Source organism: Xiphias gladius, chromosome 7 (genome assembly GCF_016859285.1).
Source record: "Xiphias gladius isolate SHS-SW01 ecotype Sanya breed wild chromosome 7, ASM1685928v1, whole genome shotgun sequence".
Lineage (NCBI taxonomy): Eukaryota > Metazoa > Chordata > Actinopteri > Istiophoriformes > Xiphiidae > Xiphias > Xiphias gladius.
Genome location: NC_053406.1, coordinates 6,074,009 through 6,100,081, shown reverse-complemented (window position 1 = coordinate 6,100,081; position 26,073 = coordinate 6,074,009). Strand labels below are relative to the sequence as shown.

Here is a 26,073-nt window from a genome sequence, read left to right as displayed (position 1 = left end):
CATGTCTTACAGGTATGTATTATTGCTGATTTCAAGCTCAACTACAGCATTTAATGGTAACATGACTGGTTTGGACAGGCACTGTGCCCAAACGAAGTAACATTAGTCCACACTGTTGATTTATAAAGCTGTTTATGATTCGAATGAGTTGAATGAGTTCCACTACATCAGGAAGACAATATAACCTAACCAAGCCGCTGAATTTCACCAAAGACACTGAGCCTCAGCTGACTTCTGTCTCTGTGTGAAATAAAAAACCAAAGGATTAACGTGATCATGACAGATAGGTTGGACTACATGAATTAGTCTCCAATGTTTCACATCCTCTTTATTTGGCTCTGTTGTCTGTCCATTTCCCAACAATAAAACAGACACAACTGTCACCGGTGACACGGGTTAGAGTGAGAAGTGCGCCCCGATGTAGACCACTGTTTCCTGAAGTGGGGGAAACCGGGGACCAGGGGTCAGTGTAAAAGATCAAGAGCCGCTCTAGCTAAATGAGACAAGTAATGGGCCTAGCTGAAAAGGCTGATCTCACTGCAATCCAAACTAAATGATCCACAGAGAGAATGCAGGCTGCCTAGCTGTATGTAGGAGTCTGTCAAATGGCAACTTTTAAGAGGACATATATTATGAAATCACACTTCCTCGATTAGTTATATAACAAAAACTAGTCCACGTTGGCAGGCTCGGACCTGTGACTAAACAAGTAGAAATAGCTAAAACTGCTTGTCATTACTCTCGAAATGGGAAAAATTTAACACATGCTGTCCTCGCCCAAGAAACGCAACCCTGCAGTAACAATACAAGCAAGTATCAGAGTCACCTCGTTTGAGCCTTGATCACTCCGGAATACTACATTCCGTCCCCGTACCGAGGGAGCACTGAACAAACTCAGTTGAGAAGTCTAATGCGGTTGTTGTTGTTGTTGTTGTCGTCGTCGTGGTCGTCGGCCGAAGTCTACGACTCCCCAGACGAATTCCGAGTCCTCAACAAATCGAAGGGTCCTCCTGGCGTACTCAGCCCACAGTTATACCCGGGAACAACACCTGGTATTCACAAACCTGCAACTTGGAAACACTGGTCGCTGTCCCCTGACCACCACGGTCCCTCGAGGGGACGTTTTCACGAGCTCTATAGCAGTAACTGATCAAATTCTGACGTTCATTTGATCTAAGTACTGGCTGCCGGTTAAATGTCGAATCGACGTGCGGACGCTATGGATTCGCTGAAGGCTTTTTTTTTTTTTAAAGTTGTGTTCCCCGAGGAAGGGAAACCGAAGCCACGCGACATTCAACGGATATATTGATGAACGGTATCGCTCGGGAGGCGAAAAGTACGGGACTAAAATCAATCGCATGAAACGGGTAAGTGGGGACCTACCTTTAGTCACTCTCTGGTGTTAGATCGTTGGAGAATGTACCGGGCGAACAAACAGCTGAAAGTCAATACCGCTGGTGGGTCCTCGGGCCAGAGTAATTTCTCGCACACGAAAAGTCCGTGGGGCAGTCGACCCACGGCAGGGCTCTCTGTGCGGACAGGACAGACCTCGCAGGTGGAAGGGAGCGCGGTCTTGCTTCCTGTTTGTTTCAGAGGGTGAACCACCGCCGCCGCCGCCGCCGCTGCTGCTTTTTCCTCCGCCAGCTCTCCCTCCGCCGCCACCGTCAAGCGTGAGCGGGCGACAGGCAAGCGGGACCTCCGGTCACCGTTTTCAAGATAAGAGCCCGCGCTGACTACAGACAGCAGTCTGTTTGAGTCTCAGTCTGCAGGTTAAAGAGGAAGGCCAACCTGATGTCCCGTCCAGAGATGTTGGACGATAAAGCCTGTATCTAGAATAGTCGTAAGATTCTGTATGGATATAAGAGCCTGAGGACATGAAACGATAATGTCGTCAGACTACACTGTTTTGGAGATGGTTGATTGTAAAGGGGTTAGTGACCTTCTCCCTGGGTTGTCCAATTGCATTTCTTGCTGCTTAGACAATACAAATAGCCTACGCATACAAACAAACACAACCCCGAGCTCCCAAATAATCATCTAGATTACATAGAAATATTAAGCACAAATTGATAGAGTAAGACATGGTGGAAAAGTAAAACATGGTTGAAGGCCTTTGTGCTCTCTTTGCCAAAAAGAGACCAGAATTTATTTTATTTTGCCTGACCGTATTTCTTGTAGGTGACAGCTGCGTTCCACAGCTCCTGTACATTACGACGAATATTTCAGCATAGAGTATAAAACCCATATCAATCCACTTTATCAATGCATCTCATACATTATAGCAAGAAATGTGGGGGGGGGGGTCTACCATTGATTATTCTCGAGAAACATACTGCATTCAGCTCCAGGATTTATTTCCAGATTAAATCACCACTACCCTTCAGCCCGTCAGTATGCTGTGCACATTGTTCACATCAAAAATCAAAACGGAGCAGTTCAATATCAAACAGCAGTAGCAAACGCCTGTATTTTCTTTTATCTGTTTGAGTGCTTTACCTGTATACACACATTTCTATGAATCCATAATCTTTTGCAACATAACACTTGAAAACACCTGACTGAAACCATAGTCTTCCTGCCTTTCCTGAGTGACTTTTATTGTGAAGGCCACATCTCCTTTCCCTCTGGTTTCATTCCGTCTTACCTGAAGCTGACTTGATGCAGCTCTCCAGTAGAGGCATGCGAGTTTTCCTCCGAAAGCCACGCACCACCAGCGTAAAACTTGTGAGCAGTGATTTCCCTTGGAAATGTAAAACGGAATATTTCAACATCCTTCTCAGAAAGACCGGAGTGAATGTATTGGGCAAGGACCACATTCAAATGGCAGCCGACTCAGACATGAATGAATGTACGACTCTTTAGCCGTTATGAATCTTTTATTTAGCCCTTAACCACGAGGTTGACCCTTGAAATACCTTTATCCAGTAATGCGCCCTTTGATTGACGGGACGTTTTATCTTTATGAAATATAAACAAAACTGTAAGAGCGAAGCCGATGCTTTGGCAGTAAATGACGAGCTTTGCTGCCCTCTAGTGATCAAACGGGTTACTAGAATTCATCTCAAAATAAATTGCATTCACACTGATGTGTAAGACCAACAGCATTTTGAACACGTTGGTCCAGTATTTTATGTAATTTTGACTTTCTCTTTCCTATGAGACTCCTTGGCTCTGAATCTTTAATTTGACCGGACTTAGGGAACTTGTTTTAAAATATATCTTGTTTCTATAACTATACTAAGATCATCTTCCTTTAATAAGAATATTAAAACCAAAATTACCAATAGGCCGTTTCACAACAGGCATCTGGACTTGTCAGTGGCAGGGAAAGCACAGGTGCTTAGTAATAACATTAACAGTGGCTCGGTTCTATTCAAGCGTCCCGGTAGAGGCCATGACAGTGACAGTACGCCGTCATTACCAGGGCCCTGAAACTGAAGCAGCTAAACAGAATTCAGCCATCATTCATTTTATTATGTACACCTGTGCTTTTCCTGCTGTGACATGTCAAAATGTCTTCTGTGAAATGGGCCTATTTTCTTCTTATGGCAGCGATTTACACATTGGCCTTTTGCTGTATAACTCCTTTTATTTATTTTCAGAGGTATATCCCTCAGGAACATTTTTTCCTGTCTGACCTACATTGCGCTGTAGGCCACTGGCATGATTAGGATGTAACTGTGTAGGGTATTATCACACCAAGAGTAATATCTGCAAGTTATGACCCAGCTTGTGGTGTATGGTTGTTGGAAACGCAGTTGTTTTTTTTAACTCACTCACCTTTAGACACAGGATGCAATGTGAGTTCAGTTCCTTATCTTGATAGAAATGAATGCCTCTGGTGACTGTTAGGCATCTATATCTATTCATGGTGTATTTTGCATTTGGTAGTTTGAGCCTAATTTGACGTAGACTGTGTTCTATACTCTTTTTATGGTGTCTTTGCTTGTGAGCATAACATACACATACTTACAACTGTCCCATTACAAAGTGATAATGTTTCTTGTGCCACATGGGGGCAGCAAAGACCCACACAGCACCGTTTTGATTAACAGTGAGTCACTTTCAAGGGAGAACCAACTATTCCCCAGTCAAACCAAGCACATTTGGTGAGTTCTATTAAAAAAACAAAAAAAAAAGTTCCCAATGTGACTGTTTTCAATGAAACTTGTGTGATGGTATTCAGTGTTATTGCTGCACATTGCTTGGTTGGCAGCTCGTGCGATGTATGACGCTGGCTTTGAGACCTTCGACAGGATGACCAGATCACACAATGGTCAGAATCATATTGGCATTTATAATGGGTTTTATCAAAGATATGTACACATAGACAATCTCCTCAGGCCACAAGTATGTGTGGTGCACCTCATCAATGATAAAGAGGCTACGTAATGTGTCATGTGCTTGGCCTCCAAGCGGGCAGGGGTTAAAGGCTGTCCCTCAGAGTTCCCCTCATAATGTTCTCATTGTCTGAAATTTGCTAAACATAAGCTGGGCTCAAAGGGAGCAGCCTATGCAGTGTAATCCCGGGTCCAGCATGCTTCCATTACTGGTCCTCTTATTTGATTAAATGTGCTCTAACTCAGTCCAAACCCACACTGTGCATAATCTCATCACAGAGGATAAGCGTGTAATAAAAAGCATATTTAACTTGAAAGGGTACCTTATGTGAATGCGTATAATTATGGATATCAAAATATAATCATTTGTTTAATTGTGAGGCCTTGCCAAGAGGTATGTAATTGCTTGAAAGAAATATGGCTGAAATTGGAATGCAGTATCTGAAATCTGACCCGGGACTAGGTTTGGCATGTACATAAAGGCGGGGTGATGGTCAGGCCTAGGGCCAACTTTCTATTTTGCATGTGTATATTATAACCAATAGACAGAGACTTACTGCACAAAACTTTATCATTTAAAGACAATTCAGCATTAGAATACAGCACTGTATCACATGTGATTTATAACTATTCAGTCACAGCCTGATAACGGACTGACTCATCACTTAATTTAACTGAAGAATGTTCCATTAAATTTGTGAAGGACCTCTCATGCACTGTACTGTTATGAAATTTAAGGAAATCTGGTAGTATAAATAAGAGGGTCTTTTTGAATAGTTTTGGTTGTGAAATAAGCTCAGTGGTTAGAATTCATATCTGAATGAGGTCATATTTCTTTTACTGATAGTTGGCTGATGTTTAACTGGTTTGCAGTGATTATATGTCTCACATGTCCCCGGAGGTCAGCCAAAGTCTGACCATGAAGTTGTACTGGTTTATTATGCAGCCTACAGTATGAGAAGAACAGGTGCTGGCCCTTAATGATCCCGGTGGGAATTTGGTTTCATCTTTGATTAATTGGAATGTTAACAGGAGAAGAGTTATCCTAATAGCTTCTTGTTGCCAACCCAGCGGAAGTTTTTAGGGGGGCGAGAAAGGAAAGGAGTTTAAAAATAGACTCCATCAGTGCACGATGGGAAAAGACCTGCCATTTAAATCCCGACAAAGCAATTTGCAGCTCATAATCAAGAAAACGGAAACACTTTATCGCATTTCCCTTTGCAGTATAAGCTGGCCAGTTCCGCCACATCCACGGCAGAAATTAACATCAGACAAATGCTGGTAAATGCTGGCTTGTATGTTTGTCTGTTCAGACAGGTCCGTTGGCACATAACCAGGTAGCTATCGCTCGGAGGTCATTATCTCATTATGGGAATCTGTTTGTTTGGTGAATCGAGTGTCTGGATGACCTTATTCTCCTGATCTGGACAATTTAGCATAAATGTGATTATTGCAGTTATTGTAAGAAAATGAATCAGTGTTTTCATTTGAAAAAAATCTGCAATCGCCACCATTTTACGTATCCACAAACCCTCTTTATCAGCGTCCCACTCTCTTCTGATGGCCAGAGTCGTGACCCCTGTCATGTGGACAGACTGTCTAGTGATGGCGCGTATGTGACATTTGAGTGGCCCCTTGGTGGCTGGAGGGTAAAAAGAGGTCAGTGCGTGATGATTTTTGTCTCTGTGAATAGATGGCAGTCCATCTTTTCCATGAATAGATGACACTAGGGTGTATTTATAGACATGGTATTTCTAGACATTTGATGAACCTCTGTTGACCAGAGGTCCAGTTAACAAACGCACGATTCCTATTTATAAACTGAGGCAGTGTATCAACACACTCTATTGTAATTATTTTGACTTATTAAAGAATTATTGCATGTAATCTATTGTTTCGCAGGGTTTTCATTAAGATAGGAATCGGCAGGCTACGAAAACATCACGTAGATCACCGTGACAAGTTGCTTACACTGGAGATTCACCAGAGGACGCGTTCAGAAAATAAACAGCTCTATATTGAGTAATGACACATATGCGGCGCACAGAATGAAACTTCTAGTACTTCTGCTCCAACAAGAGAGAAAGAAAAACTCATGCTGATTCGAACAATTGCCGGATTTTCTGCGAATCAAATCTTTGCATATTTTCCTGTTTGGACCAGATGTATACCAAACAGTGGTGACCCCCACTCTCCTTTTCAATGGGTTTGGGGTGATGTGCCCCGCTTCTTAGTGGAAACTGTTGCTCCTCAATCTCAAACATGAGCGAGAATGCCAGGAATTCAATTGTGTGCAGGCATTGGGAAACCTGCAACCTGCGTGTGACTTGGCCGGCAGGGTCGCATGGCCGGTGCCCCGTCGAGCATGCGAACTGTCATACCCGGAACGAGTCCAGGTGCGCTCCCCTGCGCGCGCGCGTGTGTGTGTGTGTGTGTGTGTGTCTCTGTGACGATGAAGAAGCGAGGGTCAAATGTGTTGCTTCTACAGTGAGTTGACCCCGTTCGTCTTGTTGATTATAATCTGTCATCTCTGTGAGCACAGAAAAGGATACAATCGTGGTCACTCAGTACGCGCTCGGCGGAAAAGACGCGTGAAAACAAAGCCGCACATTGAGCTAAACCTTTTCACCTCGCGCAACAATAATTGGGGATTAATACAAACAACTATTCATCAACTACAGCGATATGGACATATCTACGCCTTATTCAGCACCATCCCCAGCTAATAGACTCGCGCCATTACGGAATAGACATTTATGTAAGTGTGTAGCCTGCAGTTGTTATTATTAATTATTAGTTATTGTTATTATGTTATTGTTATGAAAAATAGCCCACAATTGGCCTCTATTGTTAAATCTCTGTTTCGGCTCCAGTATAACTCTCAATAATGTCTCGATAAATTCTCTAAATGTACGCGCCAGCCGAATCAACTCCTATTTCTAAGGGTGGTCTAATTGAATTGAATTTAAATTTAATTTAATGATACTAGTCAGTTGATTAATTTTGTCAGTAGTAAAATACTCTTAACACCCAAGTCAGTGGTGGAAGACGTATCCAGATCGTTTACTTAAGTAAAAGTAGCAACACAGCAATGTAGAAATACTCCATTACAAGTACAAGTCCTGCGCGAAAAATCCTACTTTGCTAAAAGTACAAAAGTATCAGCAGTTAGAGCATTAAGTAAAAGCACTGGTTCGGTCTCTCTGACAGATCTATTATCATATATGACATCATTAGATGATTAATACTGAAGCGTCAGTGCGTAGCAGCACGTTACTGTTGGAGCTGCTGGAACTCCTTTATATACAGTTTAATATGCAGGGACACCAGATAAATCTGAGGGGTCGTGAGATGATTAATGGGAGAGGAATGAAGAAAAAACAAAGGTCTGATGCACAAATCCGTTTTCGCTTTTTGGTCTATTTCTCTAATCTTGGGTTTTGGGTGAGATATTGGATCATTTGACAATTAATGGAAATGTAACCATGCGATAAGTTTAGAGGGAAAAATCAATATTTGGTGAAGCTGTTAACAACTCATAGACAACTGAAATGTGACCCCAACTCCACATTGATTTTTATAAGACGCAGGAGGCCAAAAAGGTTGGAAACCACTGGTTTAATGTTTAACATTGCGTTGTATTTTAAAAGTGTGTTATATTATTCACTGTGTAAGACTTGCATCTTAAAACTAACTAGTAACTAAAAGTGTTGAATTAATGTAGTGGAGTAGAGAGACAATATTTGCCTCTGAAATATAGAAGAGCGGAAGTATAAAGTAGCAGAAAATGGAAATACTCAAGTCAAGTACAAGTGCTTCCAAACTGTATTTGAGTACAGCACCTGAGTAAATGTACTTAGGTACTTCCTAAGTACACTGCCCAAGGTACAGTCTGCAGCCTTTTTTCCATAAACGAAACAACATCCCTATCCAGGCTGACGCAAACTTGAAGCCACTGACTTTATAATCAGTCTAAAAGAAGCCTATATATTAAAGCGGGCCTGTGTTGGAGCCATGAACCCCGGCGAGCCTTATCTCTCTCAGCCCCTGAGACATCCTGTATGCAGGCCCATTGTTCCCGGCTGCCCGGCTAGCTGTCAGCCTCTCCGCTCAAATGCACACCTGCCGCTCCACGCAGACAGAGTCAGTTTGTAGCCTCTACGGAGGAAATTTGGGGCTCGAGGTTTGCCAACACATTTGTACGTGTGTATAAGTTTATTTGTGTTACTCGCCTGCCTGCGTCTGTGCGGTAGGGGTAGGAGTGAGTAGAGTGTAATGGGGACTAGGTAATAAATAGGCTTCCACGGTCCATTTCCCGAAAAACATAGGACTAAAAGCTAGATGAAATAAATAAACTGCAAAATATACCACCTATGTATGAATGTATACTGCCTATGTAGACTTGACAGCCACTGTAATATGAAATTAGGCCTATACTAATAATCAATAAATAATAATCGATAAATTCGACGTAGCGTTTTTTTTCTGTCTTGTTGTCCAAAAATGTATTAAGTGATGTATAAGGACTTGTAACTTTAAATCAAGAGCTTTAAACCCATTATATCCATCTCTGCTTATAGTTGCTGTAGAGGTTAGTTACGCTCTTCGAAACATTAGTTTTTATAAAACACTTGTATTTATTATTTTATAAGGGTGTTTAGAATACACTTGCCTTTCAAACGTGCCCTTATCTCCTTATTGTTTACAAAACATTAATGTGAGGAAGCAGAGAACGTACACAGCTACATTTCAGGCTCGCCTCGACGGTCCCCTCTGCACACAGGAGGATGGCCAAGTGTCAGAGTTGCTCGGACTGGGACCACGGCTGGTCGATCCGTCCCGTTGCTGGTGGCATCTGCATTTCTTGGTTTCTATCTCTGCGCCTTCATGCTGGTTTTATTGAAGCAAACGACGGAAGGATCTCGCTTGTGCTCGCTGATCCCGGCGGTTCGTTGCTGTGTTTGTTTAGCGCTGAAGAAGAAGCCGCTTGGTTTGCAGCAGCGCGTCGACCACGCAGCCCGTAGCAGAGGTATCCAGACTTCCCACTTTAGCGGGGCGACGATGGGTTTTATGCTGAATTTGCACTGAAAATGTTCTCCCATTGAGTTCCTGTAATGCATCTCTTGTTTAAAGTTTAAAATAAACGTCCTTTCAAAACCAGTCAGTGAAGGATCATGCGCCTCACTCACACGTCTGAGCGTAGAAATATAAAGTGCATTGTGTGGACTTCATCAACAATAAATAATCTATGAAGGGAAAAAATGCAGGGTTTATTTTATTTTGTTAAAAAAAACAAAACTCAACGAGCCATTCAAAGGTATGTAATGAGTTGCTAGTATTTATTTTTGCAGAAATTTTGGACTGTGTAAGTTTTAGGCATTTTCGTTGTTGAACTGCTTTTTAAAATTTTAGTTTGCCTACATAAAAGCGGGTCAACAAAATTATAGGCTCGGCTGCACACAGATAATGTAGCCAACTTCAAACATCCTTGTTTTAGTAAAAAAACAAAACAAAAAAAAACCGCTTTGTTAATTAATGCACTTTTAATTTGCAATTTAAATAACCGTATGAGCTTTTTTTTCTCTGTCTCCGTAGCATAAAGTCCTATATAATAACGTTTATTGTTTTGCGTTAGTCTTTTTGCACTCGTTGCATTTATGCTGCTCCCTTGAATTAACGTCGAGGTGTTTAAAAGATTTAGTAGACTTCGAATTTCTTTAAATCCGCAATTTTATAAATGGGCCACTGTCACAGATAGAGAAACCTTCCGAATGTTGTTTCATGTCCAAACAACCCGTCACTAATTCGAACATCGCCTTACAATAATTAATTAAACCACAATGATGTCTTATGATAACAACTGCTATTACAAGACTTACTGGCATTGGGAAAACAACCATATGAAAACATCCTGCAAACGTCATTAATGCGCCATTACCACTGCTACGGTGTTAGGGTGTGTGTTGTTTTTTTGGGAGGGGGGGGGGGGTCTGGTGGTGGGGGTAGCGCCTGTGTTTGACAGGCGCTTGGGAGCCGAGAGGGTGGATCAAGGTGGATGTGTGGATACACCTCCAGGCGCCCTGGAGTCATACTGGGAGACGTTGGGCTTTACCGTGAACTCCGGCACCAAATACATGTGATCTTTGAAGGGTGATTTCACAATCTAATTGACAACGGGCTATTAGATGTTGAGAAGTAATATTCTGTAATTGGTCAGCTTTTAACATTATAATTCAATGTGCATGAGAGCTGTGATGTGTTGTCAAAACAGTCCGAAACCAGATGGAACTAATGGATCGATCCGCTGTGTATCCGCTAATGCGATAGTGATAGCAGGAGGGACGGGGCTGAGATCGGTCGGCGTATTTACGCGCTTCACGCGTCAACATGTCTCTTTTATGAAGAGGCTTGCTGGTCCTCGGGGCCGGGGGAAGGGCCTTTGGGGCTGACAGGAAAGCGCCTACGTAATTCAACAGTCAGCCTGCGACCCAACCGAGAAGGAGGAGCTGCCGGCCTGTTTTTTAGACTTTAATCCTCCGGAGAAGACTCCCTGTCAGCATACATCAGTATTTCAACAAGTGTGTTTCTGATAGGACAGCCTGGCATGGATGATTTCATCTTCGAGTGTGAGGTCACATGTTGTAACTGTAGAAGCACGTTGTAGGACTACTTTGCGTTGCTGATTTTTAATGACACTTTTCTGTCTTTTTTTTTTGGGGGGGGGGGCTTATTTCCTAAATGATTCCGTATTACCTAGTCGACTCAGTTAACTGCATTAGCATCGTTGCCTTTCTTGATGGCAGCCCTGACAGGCAGCATTTACAAGTGACAGAGAGAAAAACACAAACACTGCTGATATATAATACTGGCAACTTCTGCAGAAAGTAAATAACCTTACTTTATGCAGAAGTTGCCAGTATTATATTATAGTTGTTGTTAAGGTTGTTGTTTGTGCTGCTGCTGCTGGTTTACTGGTTTTATTTAGAGTAAGACATTTATTTTACTAAAAGTAAAATAAATGGTGGTAGTCTCCAACTGTAAGTGCGTGTTCGTGGTCACATATCCGGCGCAAAAGACATATCAAACTGACTTTGCATTTGATCAGATCTTTGTGATTTGTTTCTTCTTTTGCCGTGCTTGGAAATGAGCCATCAAAAATATAATGGAAAGTCATACTGCAGAGCAGTCACAGCCTACGTGCATCGCCATTTTCTACTAACATGGGATCATTTGTGAACTATATTAAATACAAATTACATTACATATGAAATTACAAAAAATCGTATTTATCGTGTGATGTCCTCAGTAAGGGAACACAAAATCCTTAAGGATGAGGCAGTATGCATATTTGTTGCAGAGCTATTGTGCAGTAACACTTAGGGTGTTACTGACATATTACACAAAAATATTAAACAGACATCAGTCACCGTGGGACACAAATGATCAATTACACTGTAAATGCAAATTATGATTGTGATTATTATTATTATTATTATTATTATTCCTCTAGATGAGAAGTTCTCTATTTTATCTATTCACACTAGTAGGATAAATTGGCCTTTAATAGATTAGCATAAATTAAGATAAATAGTGAGCAGCTGATTAAATATATATTCATTTTCCAGGGAGGCACTATGCCTGAATTTCAGATACTTTACGAACAGTGGAATAAGTGCAGAGCCAAACCCCACGCAATCCTGCACAAGGGTTTAAGATTATTATATCCTTGACTTTTATGAACTGTAAAAAACGACTGTATGTTAACAATATAGTACTTTTATACTGCGTTACCTTCACAGAGCTGTTTACTGTTGATTGCTGTTTGTCTAGTGGCAACAGTGGTTATTACAGCCTAAAGCATAAAACAGATTAGTTCATGACCACTGTATAACTTTAAGAAATACAAGTTTATTAAGAAATTCACAAATCTAGAAAAAGAGCGAAAAGTGCTAATTAAAATGAAACATGGCCCCAACATGAAGGAGACAATATATCTAATCACGTTTATAAAAAAATAATAATTAGAAAGATTAACAAAACCTGGCACTGGCTGGCGTCATATTGGAAATCATATCATACATACATATGGGATCAAGAAATATGGAAAACCCTGAATAGTATTTTTGGTAGTCTGGTGGATCTCTACCCACAGTTTCACCTTCTTAACTGAACAAGATTCACAAACCGTGACAGGAGGTGGAATTTCACCATGCAGACCTTTGCTCGGTGCGTGTTACTTAGAAGGCCAAACCGCTCTGAATCACCGACTTCATTAGGGCATCTTTTGTTCACGTTTCATTTGGCAATAGCTAGGAAAAGCCGTGCGTAAGGTTGAGAGAAATCATTACGCATACCAATAACACACAGCCGAGGCAATGTCAGCAATGTCTATCCCCGTGAAAGTTTTTCATAGGCGAATTTTGACGACAAGTTATGACCGTGAGTCCAAGTGTAACACAGGCGCACGAAATGGCTCCCAGAGGTTGTGCTACCTGATGTGTCCTGATGACTTCTTTACCCCCCGTTTCCATTTTGTAAAACTTTCTCAACATCAACTCGCGCATACCTCCTCATCGGCATTTACGGATGTCAGCTGGACCCAAACAGCTCGTCAGAATGGTCTCTTCAAAGTACTCTTGGTTCTGTTATGAAATCACAGGAATTTACTCTCTCTCTCTCTCTCTCAGAGTCCTCATTTTACACAGACCATTGGGTAAACTTTAAATATCAATCCTCGTGTGTAACGCCGAGTGTTTGGTCTCGTGTTCCCAGTAAGAGCAGTGCATCATGGAGAGCTCCGCGGGCTGGCGGGAGCAGGCGAACTGAAGACCCGCTCCGTTGCTGGAGGAGACCGGCGGCGGTGCCGCGGTGGCCGGGCTCAGCTGCTGGGCATGGTGGGGATGCGCCGGATGGTGATGGTGACTCATGCCGTTGTAAGAGTTCACCATGCTGGGGAGCGCCATGCTCTGCACCCTGGAATAGGGGTTATAAGATGAGGGGGGTGAGAGCCCCTTCACGTTCACTGGACTCACGTTGCCACTGGCCATCTGACAGGACGTGTAGGACATCGGAGTGGGCGGCTGGCCTAGTGACCAAGAGTTGTTCATGAAGCTAGACTGCAGGTACTTGGGCGGGGAAAGGTAGCCATAGCCGTCTCCTCCGAACAAGGACTTCCCAGGCTGGAAGTGCGTCGGCGGAGGTCTGAACGGCCGCTTCATCCTGCGGCGTCTCCTGTAGTTCCCCTTCTCAAACATGTCCTCGCAGGCCGGGTCGAGAGTCCAGTAATTCCCTTTTCTCTCCCCGCCGCCCTCCCGCGGAACCTTGATGAAGCATTCGTTGAGACTCAGGTTGTGTCTGATGCTGTTCTGCCAACCTTTTTTATTTTTCTCGTAGAAGGGGAATTTGCTGATGATATACTGGTAAATACCAGACAGAGTGAGCCGCTTCTCTGAGCTCTCCCGAATGGCCATGGCAATGAGAGCGACATAGGAGTAGGGCGGCTTCTGGGACGGATCGGGCTTCTCCGAGACTTTGTCCTGGACCGGTTCCTCTTTGGGCCGCTCTTTCTCCTTGCTCGCGTTGGTGTCGTGGATCATTAAGGCCATTGCGTCATCCTCTGAGTTTTGGTAAGTGGCCATCATTGCTCACACCAAAACAAAACAAGTCCAGTCCAGGTGCCGACAAGCAGAACCTTTAACGGCGCTTGCAACCTCGATCCGCGAAATGATGTACTGCAGAACCTCAGGATGCACCGCGAACTGAAAGCTGTCTCTCGGACTGCGCACAGGGAAATCTTTATTTTGCAGCTCAGTGGGCGACATGCACCAGACCTCCTTCTCTCTTCAACGGGGATTTTTCTAAACTGGTTTCTGATGCAGGCGCAACCGAAGTTGTGGTTTGCGAGTCAGTAAGCCCAGCCCTTTCCTCTTTTTTCAGGTCCGCTGACAGGCTGTTTTTGCTCCAATGCTCTCCGTGGAGCGACGTAGTGCTCCGTGATTTGTGCGCATTTGAGTTCCGCCTCCGGTGGTCACAGTGTATGAAAAAAATAATCAGCTTCCTTTAACATGTTGAAATTCGTGTTTATCAGACACGGGTCAAATGAGCACAATATAGACATTAAACAACTATTTCCAATCAAAAAGGAGACAATTACTGAGAACACTGTGGATACCAATGTACCATTCAAATACATTGCCGGAGCTTGTCAAAGCTAGCGTCCCCTTCTTTATGCTGTGTATTATACTCACAGACATTAAATGCAATGGCATAAAGGGCTATTAAACATTTTCTTCTGTTCTGCTTTTTTGGATTATAAAGCAAGCAAGCATAACATAAAGAGAGACCGAAAGAAAGACGTGATTTATCAAATAAACGTGTGATATTTTCATTCACAATGCAGTCCAAAAATGAAATACTTAATAATCTAATAATTCTAATGATATCTGAATAGTCGCTCTACACATTTATGTGAGATGTGGATCTTTATACATGCATTTTCTAGTCTGGACGAACAGTTGTTTCAACAAAATTAGCGCCAAACACCTTCAGTCAAACTATAGCCAAAAATTATATTTGACTAAGCTCTGCCAGATGGAGGCTCTCACATCCTAACCTTAGTCCAAAGACATGCACATTTGCAAAGGGCTGCATGTCCACAGCTCTAAGAAATTCGGGATAGATAGTGCGGCTTAATTAGCTCACAATGAGAGGGAAGTGCACGGAGGGGTATACATTTCCTCGGCCACCCATGAGGGTCCCCTCGGCTTTCTCTGGGAGTGTATTTCCGTGCTCTGGGAGCCCGTGCAGGTGGAACAGCATTGGCATGTGTGTCATCACCCTGCACCCAGTCTGCAGCCTGGCCGCAGCAGCTGAACAGCGCTGAGAGCCAACCATCTCTCAACGTGCAATTACCACAGACTCACAGTTTCAAGCGTTACAACGCGATGTTTCTTGTTTCAGTCGCTTTTTCACATGTTTAAGGCGGAGAGCATTTCCAGATAATCTCAACAACACCATTATGCCATTGCTCTGTAAGTATTTGGCTTGGTTAAAACATTACACCATTCGGTGTATTAATTGATTCGCAAGACGAGATAGTTCCAGTTATTATTTTGGGGGTCAAGAAAAATAAAAAACATTAATATATATATATATATATATAGATAACATTTTTATAAATATAAAATGTAAATTAATTGCATTGATTCTGCTTGTTTGTGAAAGAGGACATCGGTGTGAAAAAATGACTAGTATCCTGTAAAGAATAGTTTAACTTGATTAAACAGTTTTATTTTTGTTGTCATTAATCTCGGTTACAGATAAAGGCATTTACTGTCCATTTACATGAAACACACGAATCAACAGAAGTATTTTGCAGTGGTTTGTTTGTCAAAATAAAATAAAAAACCACAAAATAGACCCCTTTGTCCTAGCCCGCTATGTGTCTAGGTTTACTGTACCTCATGATTTTGGGAGTTGTTTAGTCTTCTTTTATTGTTCCAGAGAAAGTCTCTGGTCTTCTCGTCTGCTCTGGTTCGGCACTCAAACAATCACCCAGCAAACTTTTGAGGAAAGACCTGTCAAAGTAACATTTTTGTTTAAAACTGGTCTGTTTACACGATTGTTTTAGCATTCGCATTGGACTCATGAAGTCTTGCAGAGAAATTAAAAAAAAAAGCGTGAGTATGAAAAATGAAATGCAGAGGTTGATTTGAGCGCCATAAGACAATGTAATAATGCTATGTCTCATTTTGCGGAGGGCCCCCCCCCAACCCCTTCAAAGACCCCCTGGTGGTCCCCGTACATCTCCCTAAATAACACTGTTAGGCTAGCCAACTTTTAAAAAAAAAATTTTAATTTTTTTTTTTTTGGCTAAAATGTTAAAAGCTAAGACGCAGACAGAAATGTCCTTGAGAACGCTAACGCCAGGGGAGACACTGCCTTGTGGGTGAGGTTTCTCTCAAAGTCTAGGCCGTCAAAGTAGTTTTACAGTGGCTGGAAAATACTCCTGTTACCACCGGTGATAACGTTTCATGACAGTGGTCCTCTCAAACCTGACTAATTAGCCCAACATTTATATCGCCACTCGAGCAACACCGTAAATTTGACATAATTTGGCCAAAAGTTCATTTGTTTCTTTGCCTGTATTGCAAACGGACCCTTGGGCCACTTGTCTCTCCAGGTACAGCTAACGGTCTCGGGATGTTTTATTGTCCCCCCCTCCTCCATCACCTGTAGCCTTCGCGGGTCGGAGCTGCCGCAGTCACGCGCGTCACGTCACAACAAAGCCGTAAACTAGCATGTCGACAATCCGTAAACCAAACACGGAGCCTGAAACCCGAACTGGTTTGCAGGCTTCGGCGAGGCGCCGAGGAATGTTGATTGGAGAGCCTGTTTTCGTTTGCAAGGATTTTGATGGGCGATAAATAAACAAATAAATTAATACATGCAACAGAAATAATTAACGGTAAAGAAGGGACCTATGGCCACAGTGCAAAAAAAATGACATTAGCTAACACATGCTAATTCATGCAGCGTGATATGGGCCCATAGACGGATATTTGCTCTGGACCTAAAGTTCGTTTTGAGACAAGGTTTCTCATTTCTGATTTATTTATCGTATTATTATTTGTTTTATTATTTTATTGTACTATGTTGCTGTGAAAATGTTGTTCTGAGCCACATACAAGGGATCTCTGAGAAAAGCACACACTGAGAAAAAGTGAAATTCCGTTTTGTTTTTTTTTTGTTTCTTTAAAAAAAAAAAAAATGAATCTGACTTGATTTAATTATAACCGGGAATACATGCCACGGTGTAGTCTATCCTGTCAAAAGGAACTGTTAGTCATGTATAAAGTGGATTTTCCTGGGCTGCACGAGATGTGTGAGACTGCGGCATGCACTCCAGTTACTGAGAAGGCTATCGCAGACGGAGAAGAGTCCGTGTTTGCCTCTTAGATAAATATACATCCTCCAAAAGTCTTTCTCAAGTTATCGCTCGATCCCCCTCGAATAAATAAAAACAAATCCTATAAAAAGATTCCGACACGTCTCACCGCACACTCGGACACACAACTCTGGAAACGTATCTGGAAATGCATGCGCATTCATATTGCATGTGTGACAGGCCTAGGTGCAATAATATCTATTTCGGTGATAGGCTACAGCATAGCAGTTCCTCCGAACCTCCCCAAAGAGCGGCAATGAGCAACAAATGACTTGTAAAAAAAAAAATCCCAAGAACTCAGTAAGACCCAGTCGGGTATGAGTATGTTCTATATAGCTTCTCAGCAGTTCGTTTTAAACGAGCTTATTGTAGCATCTTACGGTATAGGCGACTTACTGTATATGTCAGTCTTCTAGTCCTAAATGTTCTGTATTAAACAGCCTATTTGCTGTGTTATTTGCCTCCTGCAAGGCCTCTACTGTAGCTTTGACTTGACATAGATCCACTAGTCCTTTTTTTTTTTTTTATATGCGTGTGGTAGGTCTACAGTAAACTGAAGAGCCGTCATTGTAACGGGCCGTAATGTAATTTGAAAGAGTGGAATTCCTGTCCTCGCGCGCTTCCTGCCCTCGCAGGTCTGGGACTAGGATGTTTATGATAGCGCGTGCGGGTGGAATGCGGCGGACGGATCCACCGGGGTCAGTTCGGGACCGGAGAGCAACCACCCGGGCTGGGGAGGCGTCAGCCAGCCTCTGGCGACAAGGTAGGAGCAGGCAGAGGGAAAACTGATGAGAGCGTTGCAATTTCTAGTTGTAATTTATTCTTATTATTACGTAACAAAGTGTGTATATGTAGAATATAATTGTTGTATGGTGATAATTATGTTCGTAATATATATTATATTAGCAAGCAACAAGATATGTAAATGAATAAATGAATGAATGACTAAATAAATACATGAATAAATTAATAAATTAATAAATAAACAAATTAATAATAATTATTATGATAATAATTACAATAATAACAGGCCTATTGTTGGTAGTGCTAATAGTATAGCAGCAGTATTTTAACTGCTGTTTTATTCAACTATAATACTTCATTCCAACTACAATTATTATTGAAGATCATCGTGGTTTTTTAATGCCAGACTTATCTTTTTTCTCCCGTGTTTTCTTAACCTGATGAGCCTACACTGGTTTATTTTTTGCAAAGAACCACTGCTGTGTAAAGACAATAAAGGGATACACTTTATTTTTTTTATTTTTTCCAGTTCTCAATAAGATCCGACAATTTATCATCTGAATATATCTCTTATAAGTGGGAGAAAGTTACATTGACATGAAGTCTTGACAATTTTATTATTGTGGATAATAAAATTATCGATGTGAAATTAATTTAAGAGTAAATTGGAATGAATTTGAAAGACAAAATTAGTACATAAATGGTTTAATTTAACAGTAGAGTTAGCCAGCCTGCCGGAGACTTTGTAATCCCTTTGCTCTTTCACAGATTTCTGTCCTTATATGTATATATGGTACCCATAAAAATACCTGTGGGGTATAGTGTCTGAGTTAATGTTTGTGAATTCCAACATTCAAATAATTGTATTAAGTATATATCATATAGAATATATTTTCTTGTTTCATCTTGAGTGACAAGAGAATAGGGCCCTGTGGTCCACAAGCATTGATCCATCTGTCCCGGACAGGCGGCAGGAAGAGACATCTCTCACTGTTTGTCCCAGCTTGATCTTGCTGGGTCGGCCTCTGGTTCATTTGCATCTGGCTTGCCTTGCATGATTAAACATCAACAAGACGTTGCCTCTTCTCAATGGAATCCTTATTAGGAAAGAGATGGGCGATGGGGGATGGAGGGAATAGGTGAAGAGGAAGAAGAAGGATGTACCCTCAGCCCTCATGCAGCGTCTCCAACATTGCTCTTGTTCCTCTTAGAAAGAAGAGAGAGAGATAGAGCAAATAAACACTGACCACCAGACTCCCCCGATCTCTCTTTACATCCCCAGCCGCATGGATTAAGGTTCGGGGAGGGATGAGGATGGGGGGATACACACAGACGTAAACACATATGCACACATGGTCTCACTTTTGAGGTATTGTGGTAATATGCATGTGCTGCCATAGGAACAAATGCCTATATTAAAAGATGTATTAAGTGGTATGCTCAGCGGGTGCCGTGTGAGGGACTATTCCTTACCTTTTACAGTCCATCCCCTCTCTTTCAAACACTCAGATCTTTGTGTGAGAACACACACCATCCCCAGGTCTACCCCACATCTCCCAAATCATCCCCCTTCATCAGCTCCACTGCGGAGGGTGATGTGTTTTTCTGGTGGCCCAGTTTGTTTCCTTTTCTTATCGCCTGCAGAAACCCAATGGGAAGCTCTATGGCCTTCTACAGTAAGCCTGGTGATATAGACATAATCCACTGAAAAGCAAAGAGGCCCTGAATTTGGTTTCGTAACTATTATTCATTATATCATTATTTTCACACATCAAAACAAACAAGCAAAAAACAAACAAAATATAACACTTTAATTTGCTAATTTCACTTTGTTGGCAGGTTTATCGCTCAGTTTAGTAAAAAATATGTTAAAGGCTTGCTATTAGACAAAAATGCCTGAACACTTTTTTTTTTAATGAGTGAAAAATGGAAATGAAGTTCCACGTGGATATATGTGGGTATGTGGGTAAATGCCAGAATAGATGTCAAAAGCAGAAATCAATGATGGACAGTCATTTTTCTGCAAGTGCAATAACAGAAAATCTGAAAGGACTGCAGAAAGTAACAGATAAGATAAAAGTAGAAGAAAAGAGTGCAGACTGACTGAAAAGGATAAGTCAAAGTAAAGAGGGTGAGGCGAGAGGTGAAAATAGAGGGCAGAGCAGAGGAGAGCCACATTGTGTTCTTGCTAACCTTTACTGAGAAGTGAAGTGCTGCAGCCTCCTGCCAACAAGATTCTCTTTGAGGTTTTCTTGAACTGCTGCCAGAGCTTAAATGATTCACAGGAGCAGACGTACGTGTGTACTGTATGTGTGTTCAAGCCGAGGGAGAACTTTTGAGCCAACACGTAGACTTTTTTTGTGTGTTTGTGCATATACTGTATATTTACGCGAGAGGTAGAGTGAGATAAGGGGAGGGAAAGAGAAAAAGAAGGTAAGCTGGTGATTTTCAAAGGTCTAGGTGGATGTGACTAGAAGAACAGTAACAATCCAAACTCCCACTAAGCCAAAATTTTCCTCCTCACAATATAAACTTCCTCAACATTCGCCGGCTGAACCTTTTCACCCCCAGAAACAGCTCAACAACTCACAGCCACGGCCAGACTCACACTTCAAAATCCCCAAACAACTTCAAACTTATTTCCACATCTTCATCCCTGCCAGGGATTAGATTTCAAGCCAAATCAAAACAAGTCACTTCGTTAGAGGTAATTACACAGGTAGCCTACCTCACAGGGCAAACAAACATGGCTGCCAGCTGACACCCTGAAGACAGATCAAAGTGTGGCCTGACAGGGAATGGGGAGGAGAACATTCAAACATTGGCTTGTTAACCGCTCACATACTCTCATCTTCACTTACATGTGCATGACTAGCTGCAGGAACGTGTTTACGGGAGTGTGTGTACACATCTCGCACTGTCTTCTTCACACACTTCCTTTTTTATAGGCAGGGAATTCTGCAGTTGAAAGATGGAGAGGAATCAGAGGTGAAAAGGGTGACCTTTACAGTTGAGCTGCATGTGAGAACAGTGTGTGTTAATGGTGCAGAACAGCAGAGATGTACTGCACATACTGTGCTAAGGGTGGTACTCTGCTTTGGTGGTCTGTGTGTTAGCCCTGTGAGGAATGATATCGGACATGGTGGATATGTTACCTGTCAATGTGGCTCTTTTCTATGACAGGTGCATTATGATAGCCATGTTTAAGCCTTGTTCCACTTACTCCTAATTTCTTGTCATCTTAGCTTTTTCAACCTTTGGAATTCTTTAAGGTACCACAATCTTTTTTTTGCACCTGCACTTGATCAAAAATGCAACTTTTTATGTCATAAATACTAAAACACAGATAAATAAGGCTTTTAAAATCCCAATTCAGGCCCATTCTTGAATATAACTGTTGCAAAATTGCAAGGAATATTCCATACGTGTGTGTTCTCTTTCTAGCACACTGTGCAGCTCCCTTTAAACCCAAGTGTTGTTAGGGAAACCAGGCAAGGTTATTCCTCCCTTCTCTAACATGCCAGCCTACCCGTGTACAATCGAGCACCGTGCATGTGGGTTGCAGTGAATAAAGTAAGAGATGTTATCTGATCGCCACATGGAAAAAGAGCAATGGGAAACCAGGCACTCTGAACACCAGCTGTCCATTATGGTATTTCTACCTGTTTTCTCTTTCTCTCTCCTCAGGGCTCTATATTGTTCTTTGGTTGCTCCTTTATCTCTCTATTACTTATTAATTAAGCATATTTATAGCTTGGGGTCCATGCTATGCTACTTTGCTAATGACAGTCTCATTGATTGGTGGAACAGAAGCTGCTGTAAGGGATGGCTTTCGTGCATTACAGCTTAATGTGCTGCAACATGTACACTATAGTCCTAAAACAGAAAAGGGAACAGAAGAGGTAAAACGTGGACTGAGACGAGACAGAATGCAGTATTAAAGACATAATGAAACAATGGAAAATATATTTTATGATCTAAGATTTGAGTATGTTGACAAAGTATATAGTTTTGACCCAATGATTTCCTAGTAGAAAAGTGAAAATCAGGCAAGAAATAAGTCGTTGACTATAAGAAATGACCACAAGCAAAACCAAACAATTTGGCAACTGAATAGCAAAAAAGGGAATTTGAATAAATCAGAGATTCTTCTTTTTGGATTTGGCCATCATTTTCTTTGAACATAAGATTTTGCAGACACTGAGAGATGACGTTTTGGGCCACAGCTGCTGACTTCAAACAAATCCAGTGACTATAGTTTGAAGATGAGATCTTGAAACCACACGCACCACTAAAACACACTGTGCTCGGCCAACAGTGTGTCATTCTCTGTAGGATCCGCTTGCACACAGCACACCACACAAACCTCCCCAATTCCAGCTCTCCTGCTTCCGTCATGACCTCAATAACAAACAGGAAAACCAGGCAATGGAACACACGCACGAGACAAAATCACTCACATTAAAAAAAAAAAAACATGAACACACACACACATACTTGGACAGAAAACTGCACATAAAGTGGCTGTGGTAACCTTGACTAATGTTAAAGAGTGGGCTAGCAGGGAGCAGAGGAGGAGAGGGGGGATTGGAGTTACTGTTTCCAACTGGAACACAGCAGAATCCCCTCTGGCTCCACTTGGGCAAATCATAATCACCTATTTACTGCTGGAAAATGTGGAAAAAAGCTACAAGTCCAAAAAGAAAGGTGAAATGTGAGTAAAAGGAATATTGATCGATCACAGTTAGTTATTCCAACATATTTAACCCCCTGGAGACACCATATTTTTCTTGTTGTATACTCTGCTGTTTGTTGTACTTGGGTCTGAGTGTCAATTTAACTTTTCCTAATTCATAAAAGTTCTATAGAAATATTCTGATTTTCAGAATCTATAATGGAAAAAGTAAAAAAAAAAAAAAAAGTGAGAAAGGGGTTTCTAAGGGATCAATTACTTTTAATTAATCTTTACTTCTAATATTTATTAAAGATTTTAGAAAAAACAGTCATTTAATTTTTAAATGTTTTAAAAACAGAATATTCATATAAGTAGGTCTTGTCATAACTATCACTGTGACGGTAATGTGTTGGTGTTAAAAGTGCTACATATTGCATCTTTAAATGAGCAAAAGTGCTAATCATTTTGGTGTGGAACATGATTCTTGTTATAATTAACTACTGCTTCCAAACCAAGTATTACTACGGTGATGAATTACGGTTAGTTTGTGGGAAACAGGTGGCTGTCAGAATTGCAGATCATGCAAGGTGGCATCCATCACTGTTTGATTCAGAGTTGCGGAGGAAAAGAGGAGTACTAGAAGGGAGAAGAGAGGGCAGAGCAGGGCAAGGCCAGAAAAGGGGGGATAAAAGGAGGGAGAGAGAGCTTCCTTTGGTGCATTTTCCCCCGAGGGCAGAGAGTAGGAGAGGGGCTGCTCCCCTGACAGATCTGAAGATGTCCTGTTTTGCTTTTCCTCTGCTCTCCCTCTTCCTGCAGGAAGTAACATCACGCTGGGCACCAAAGCCTTGGCAAGCTCTGGCCATTCATATCTGGTTCTGATGTGTGCTTCTACAGATGTACAATGGAACAATAATGGATAGAAATGCAGATGTGCAAAAAGTCAAATGTAATTGATGTGAGATGCAGAAGAAGTATTGCATGTGGTCGAGCCACTGTATTTATGAATAGTTTAATTTTATAACATGTCACTTTGAAGAAACTCTTCTTCAAGATGAAGTGCCAGGAGAATCTGCATATGCCGCTGAAACATACAGTGCGGTAGACACGGAATTTCATGTTATACTGCACGTGTTTTTCAAAATGACAAGATGACATCATTGTTGCAAACCATTTCGGCAAAACAAGTGAGAGAAAATTCTTTGCTCTAAATATTGACTTCAAAACATCCTAGAAATGTCCAAAGACAGGGAAAAATGCATTGTAAACATATGAGACATGTAAAAAAAAAAGCAAAAATGTCTCAAGAAAATTTAAGTGTGACGTAGATGAAACACTGAAAGAAGCCGAATTTTAGTGATTAGTGAAAGAAGATGAACTGGCCGTTGCCGTGGAAGTGCTGAGAGAAGCTGAAGTTTCAGTACTAGTGTAAGCACTGAATGGAGTTGAAGTGTGAATTAAGCGTGCTCAAGGCTGAAAATCTGCTGTTAAAAATGTTAAAATAGTTGAAATGCTGAAAGAAGTTGAAGCAGGAATGAAACACAATAAGTGAAAGAAGTTGCAATGGTAATTAAAACGGAAATGCTAAAAGAAGCTGAAGTTTTGGTGTAAGCACTGAATGAAGCGGAAATGTTAATTTGAGTGTAAACGCTGAGAAAAATTGCAGTTGCCAAATTGTGATAAATTGAGCAGAAAGTGTTGGCTGAAGTGTAATCTCTGAAAGTAAGAACTCCCATTAAACTCTAAGTGCTGTGAGCAGATGAAAGCAATGGAACTGCCAGTTGAAGAGTAACCACTAAACGGCTAAATGCATTGGAAACAAATGAGATTATTTCACCCTAATAAGAGAATCCAACACTTGTCATGAGAGAAATAAATTAAATTAATTTACCAATTAAAACACGTTCAAGTTCATATCCAGAAATGTCAGTTTTATAGTGGAATAAAACACAGTTTGCACGTATTCATCCATATGATACATGTGCCAAACACACTCGTAAAGATGTCACATTCATTCATAAAACTTGGCGACTTCAAATTACATACAAATATGCACACAGACATATATACACTGAGGGCTGTGGTGACTTTTGTTCCCATATCCATCCACACTTCTGTGATTCACACTGACATAATCACCAATACACACCCAGTGTAGGCTCTGCAGAGTCTCCAAGGACCCACTTATGCTCTTTGAGTCTCCATCCCGAGCCAGGCCCTCTCTTCCTCCTTTCTCTCTCTCCTTCGTCCATGAGCCACATTGCTCTCCTCCGCTCTCCTCTGACTATTCATTCACACTGGCTGCCTCTGTGTGTGTGTTTTCCTCTCATTCTTAGTGTGAGACTTTATCTCTGCATCAGATAAGGCTGTGGTACTGGTCTTAAACCTTCAGCAGATCTGTCCAAACACATGAGCTCATGTCAGAGGGCTGCTGCTGCCTGTTAACTCCATGAGCTAATATAGAGTCCATGTGTTTGTTGGTTATGCTGTGTGGAGTTGTGGTGGGTCGTGGTTTCTTTCTTCAACTCCGACTTCAGTTTCCTATCATTTCTCTTCCTATCCTTTATTATTTGCCATCCCACCACTTAATTTTGATGATTTTGGCTATGTTCCCCCGTCTTTTTTATCTCTTTTTTTCTTGCTCTCTTTCCGTATGTCTCTCGAACAGCTTGAATTTGATCATGTTAACACTATCAGACGTGGAGATCTCAAACACAGGGCGTTGTCAAGACAACAAAGCTGAAGCCACACAGGCAGAGTTGCGCCCGACCTGCATGATGGTCTCTTTGGTAATGCTCGTGTGTGTGTGTGTGTGTGTAAGTTGTATAGTAAGGGACTGGGTGAGCAAAAGGGTGCAAATGTGTATGTGTTTCACAGTCTGGTACAGAGAGAACAATAGCTGGGTATGTGATTTTTGTATGCACACGTGTATTTCATCACCCTGCGCCTGTTTGGTGATTGGCTTGTGTGTGTGTGTGTGTATTGCGTCCCCTTGGTGGTGGTGGTGGGGGTTGGGGATGGCTGGTGGGGAGGGTGGGGGGGTCCGTTAGCAAGGGACTAAGGTTACCCCCTGATCGAGGCAGCGCGGGGTCATCCCGCGGCGGGACACTTCTCAGGGGCGACCCCATCACCCTTAGCGGCCCCCCGAGCAGACGGGACTTCTGAGGAGAGAAGAGGAAGGACCAGAGGAGAGACCCCCGGAGAACAGGACCCCCGGTCTGCCCCAGACCCCGGACCCCAGCCCCGGCAGGGTCCGACCCAGGCCCAATGTGTTCCCAATCAGGAGAAACACAAACAATACTTTTATTAAAGAGAGGAGACCGCTGAGGCCATCCGCACACACACACACAGACACAAACACACCCACACAC

General features: G+C 42.0%; 2 protein-coding genes across 3 annotated transcripts in view; both read right to left on the bottom strand.

Annotated features, from left to right (window-relative positions):
• The window catches only part of pik3cb (phosphatidylinositol-4,5-bisphosphate 3-kinase, catalytic subunit beta), a 58,986-nt gene extending 57,337 nt beyond the window's left edge, over positions 1-1,649 (bottom strand). For both annotated transcript variants that reach the window (XM_040130757.1, XM_040130756.1), the window contains exon 1: positions 1,384-1,649. The gene's annotated coding sequence lies outside the window, so the exon portion shown is untranslated. The remainder of the gene's footprint in view (positions 1-1,383) is intronic.
• A 10,107-nt stretch (positions 1,650-11,756) lies between these two features.
• On the bottom strand, positions 11,757-14,256 carry foxl2a (forkhead box L2a). Its single transcript, XM_040131645.1, has one exon. It carries the CDS (start codon positions 13,979-13,981, stop codon positions 13,061-13,063), a length of 921 nt encoding a protein of 306 aa, XP_039987579.1. The 5' UTR covers positions 13,982-14,256; the 3' UTR covers positions 11,757-13,060.
• Between the last annotated feature and the right edge of the window lie 11,817 nt (positions 14,257-26,073).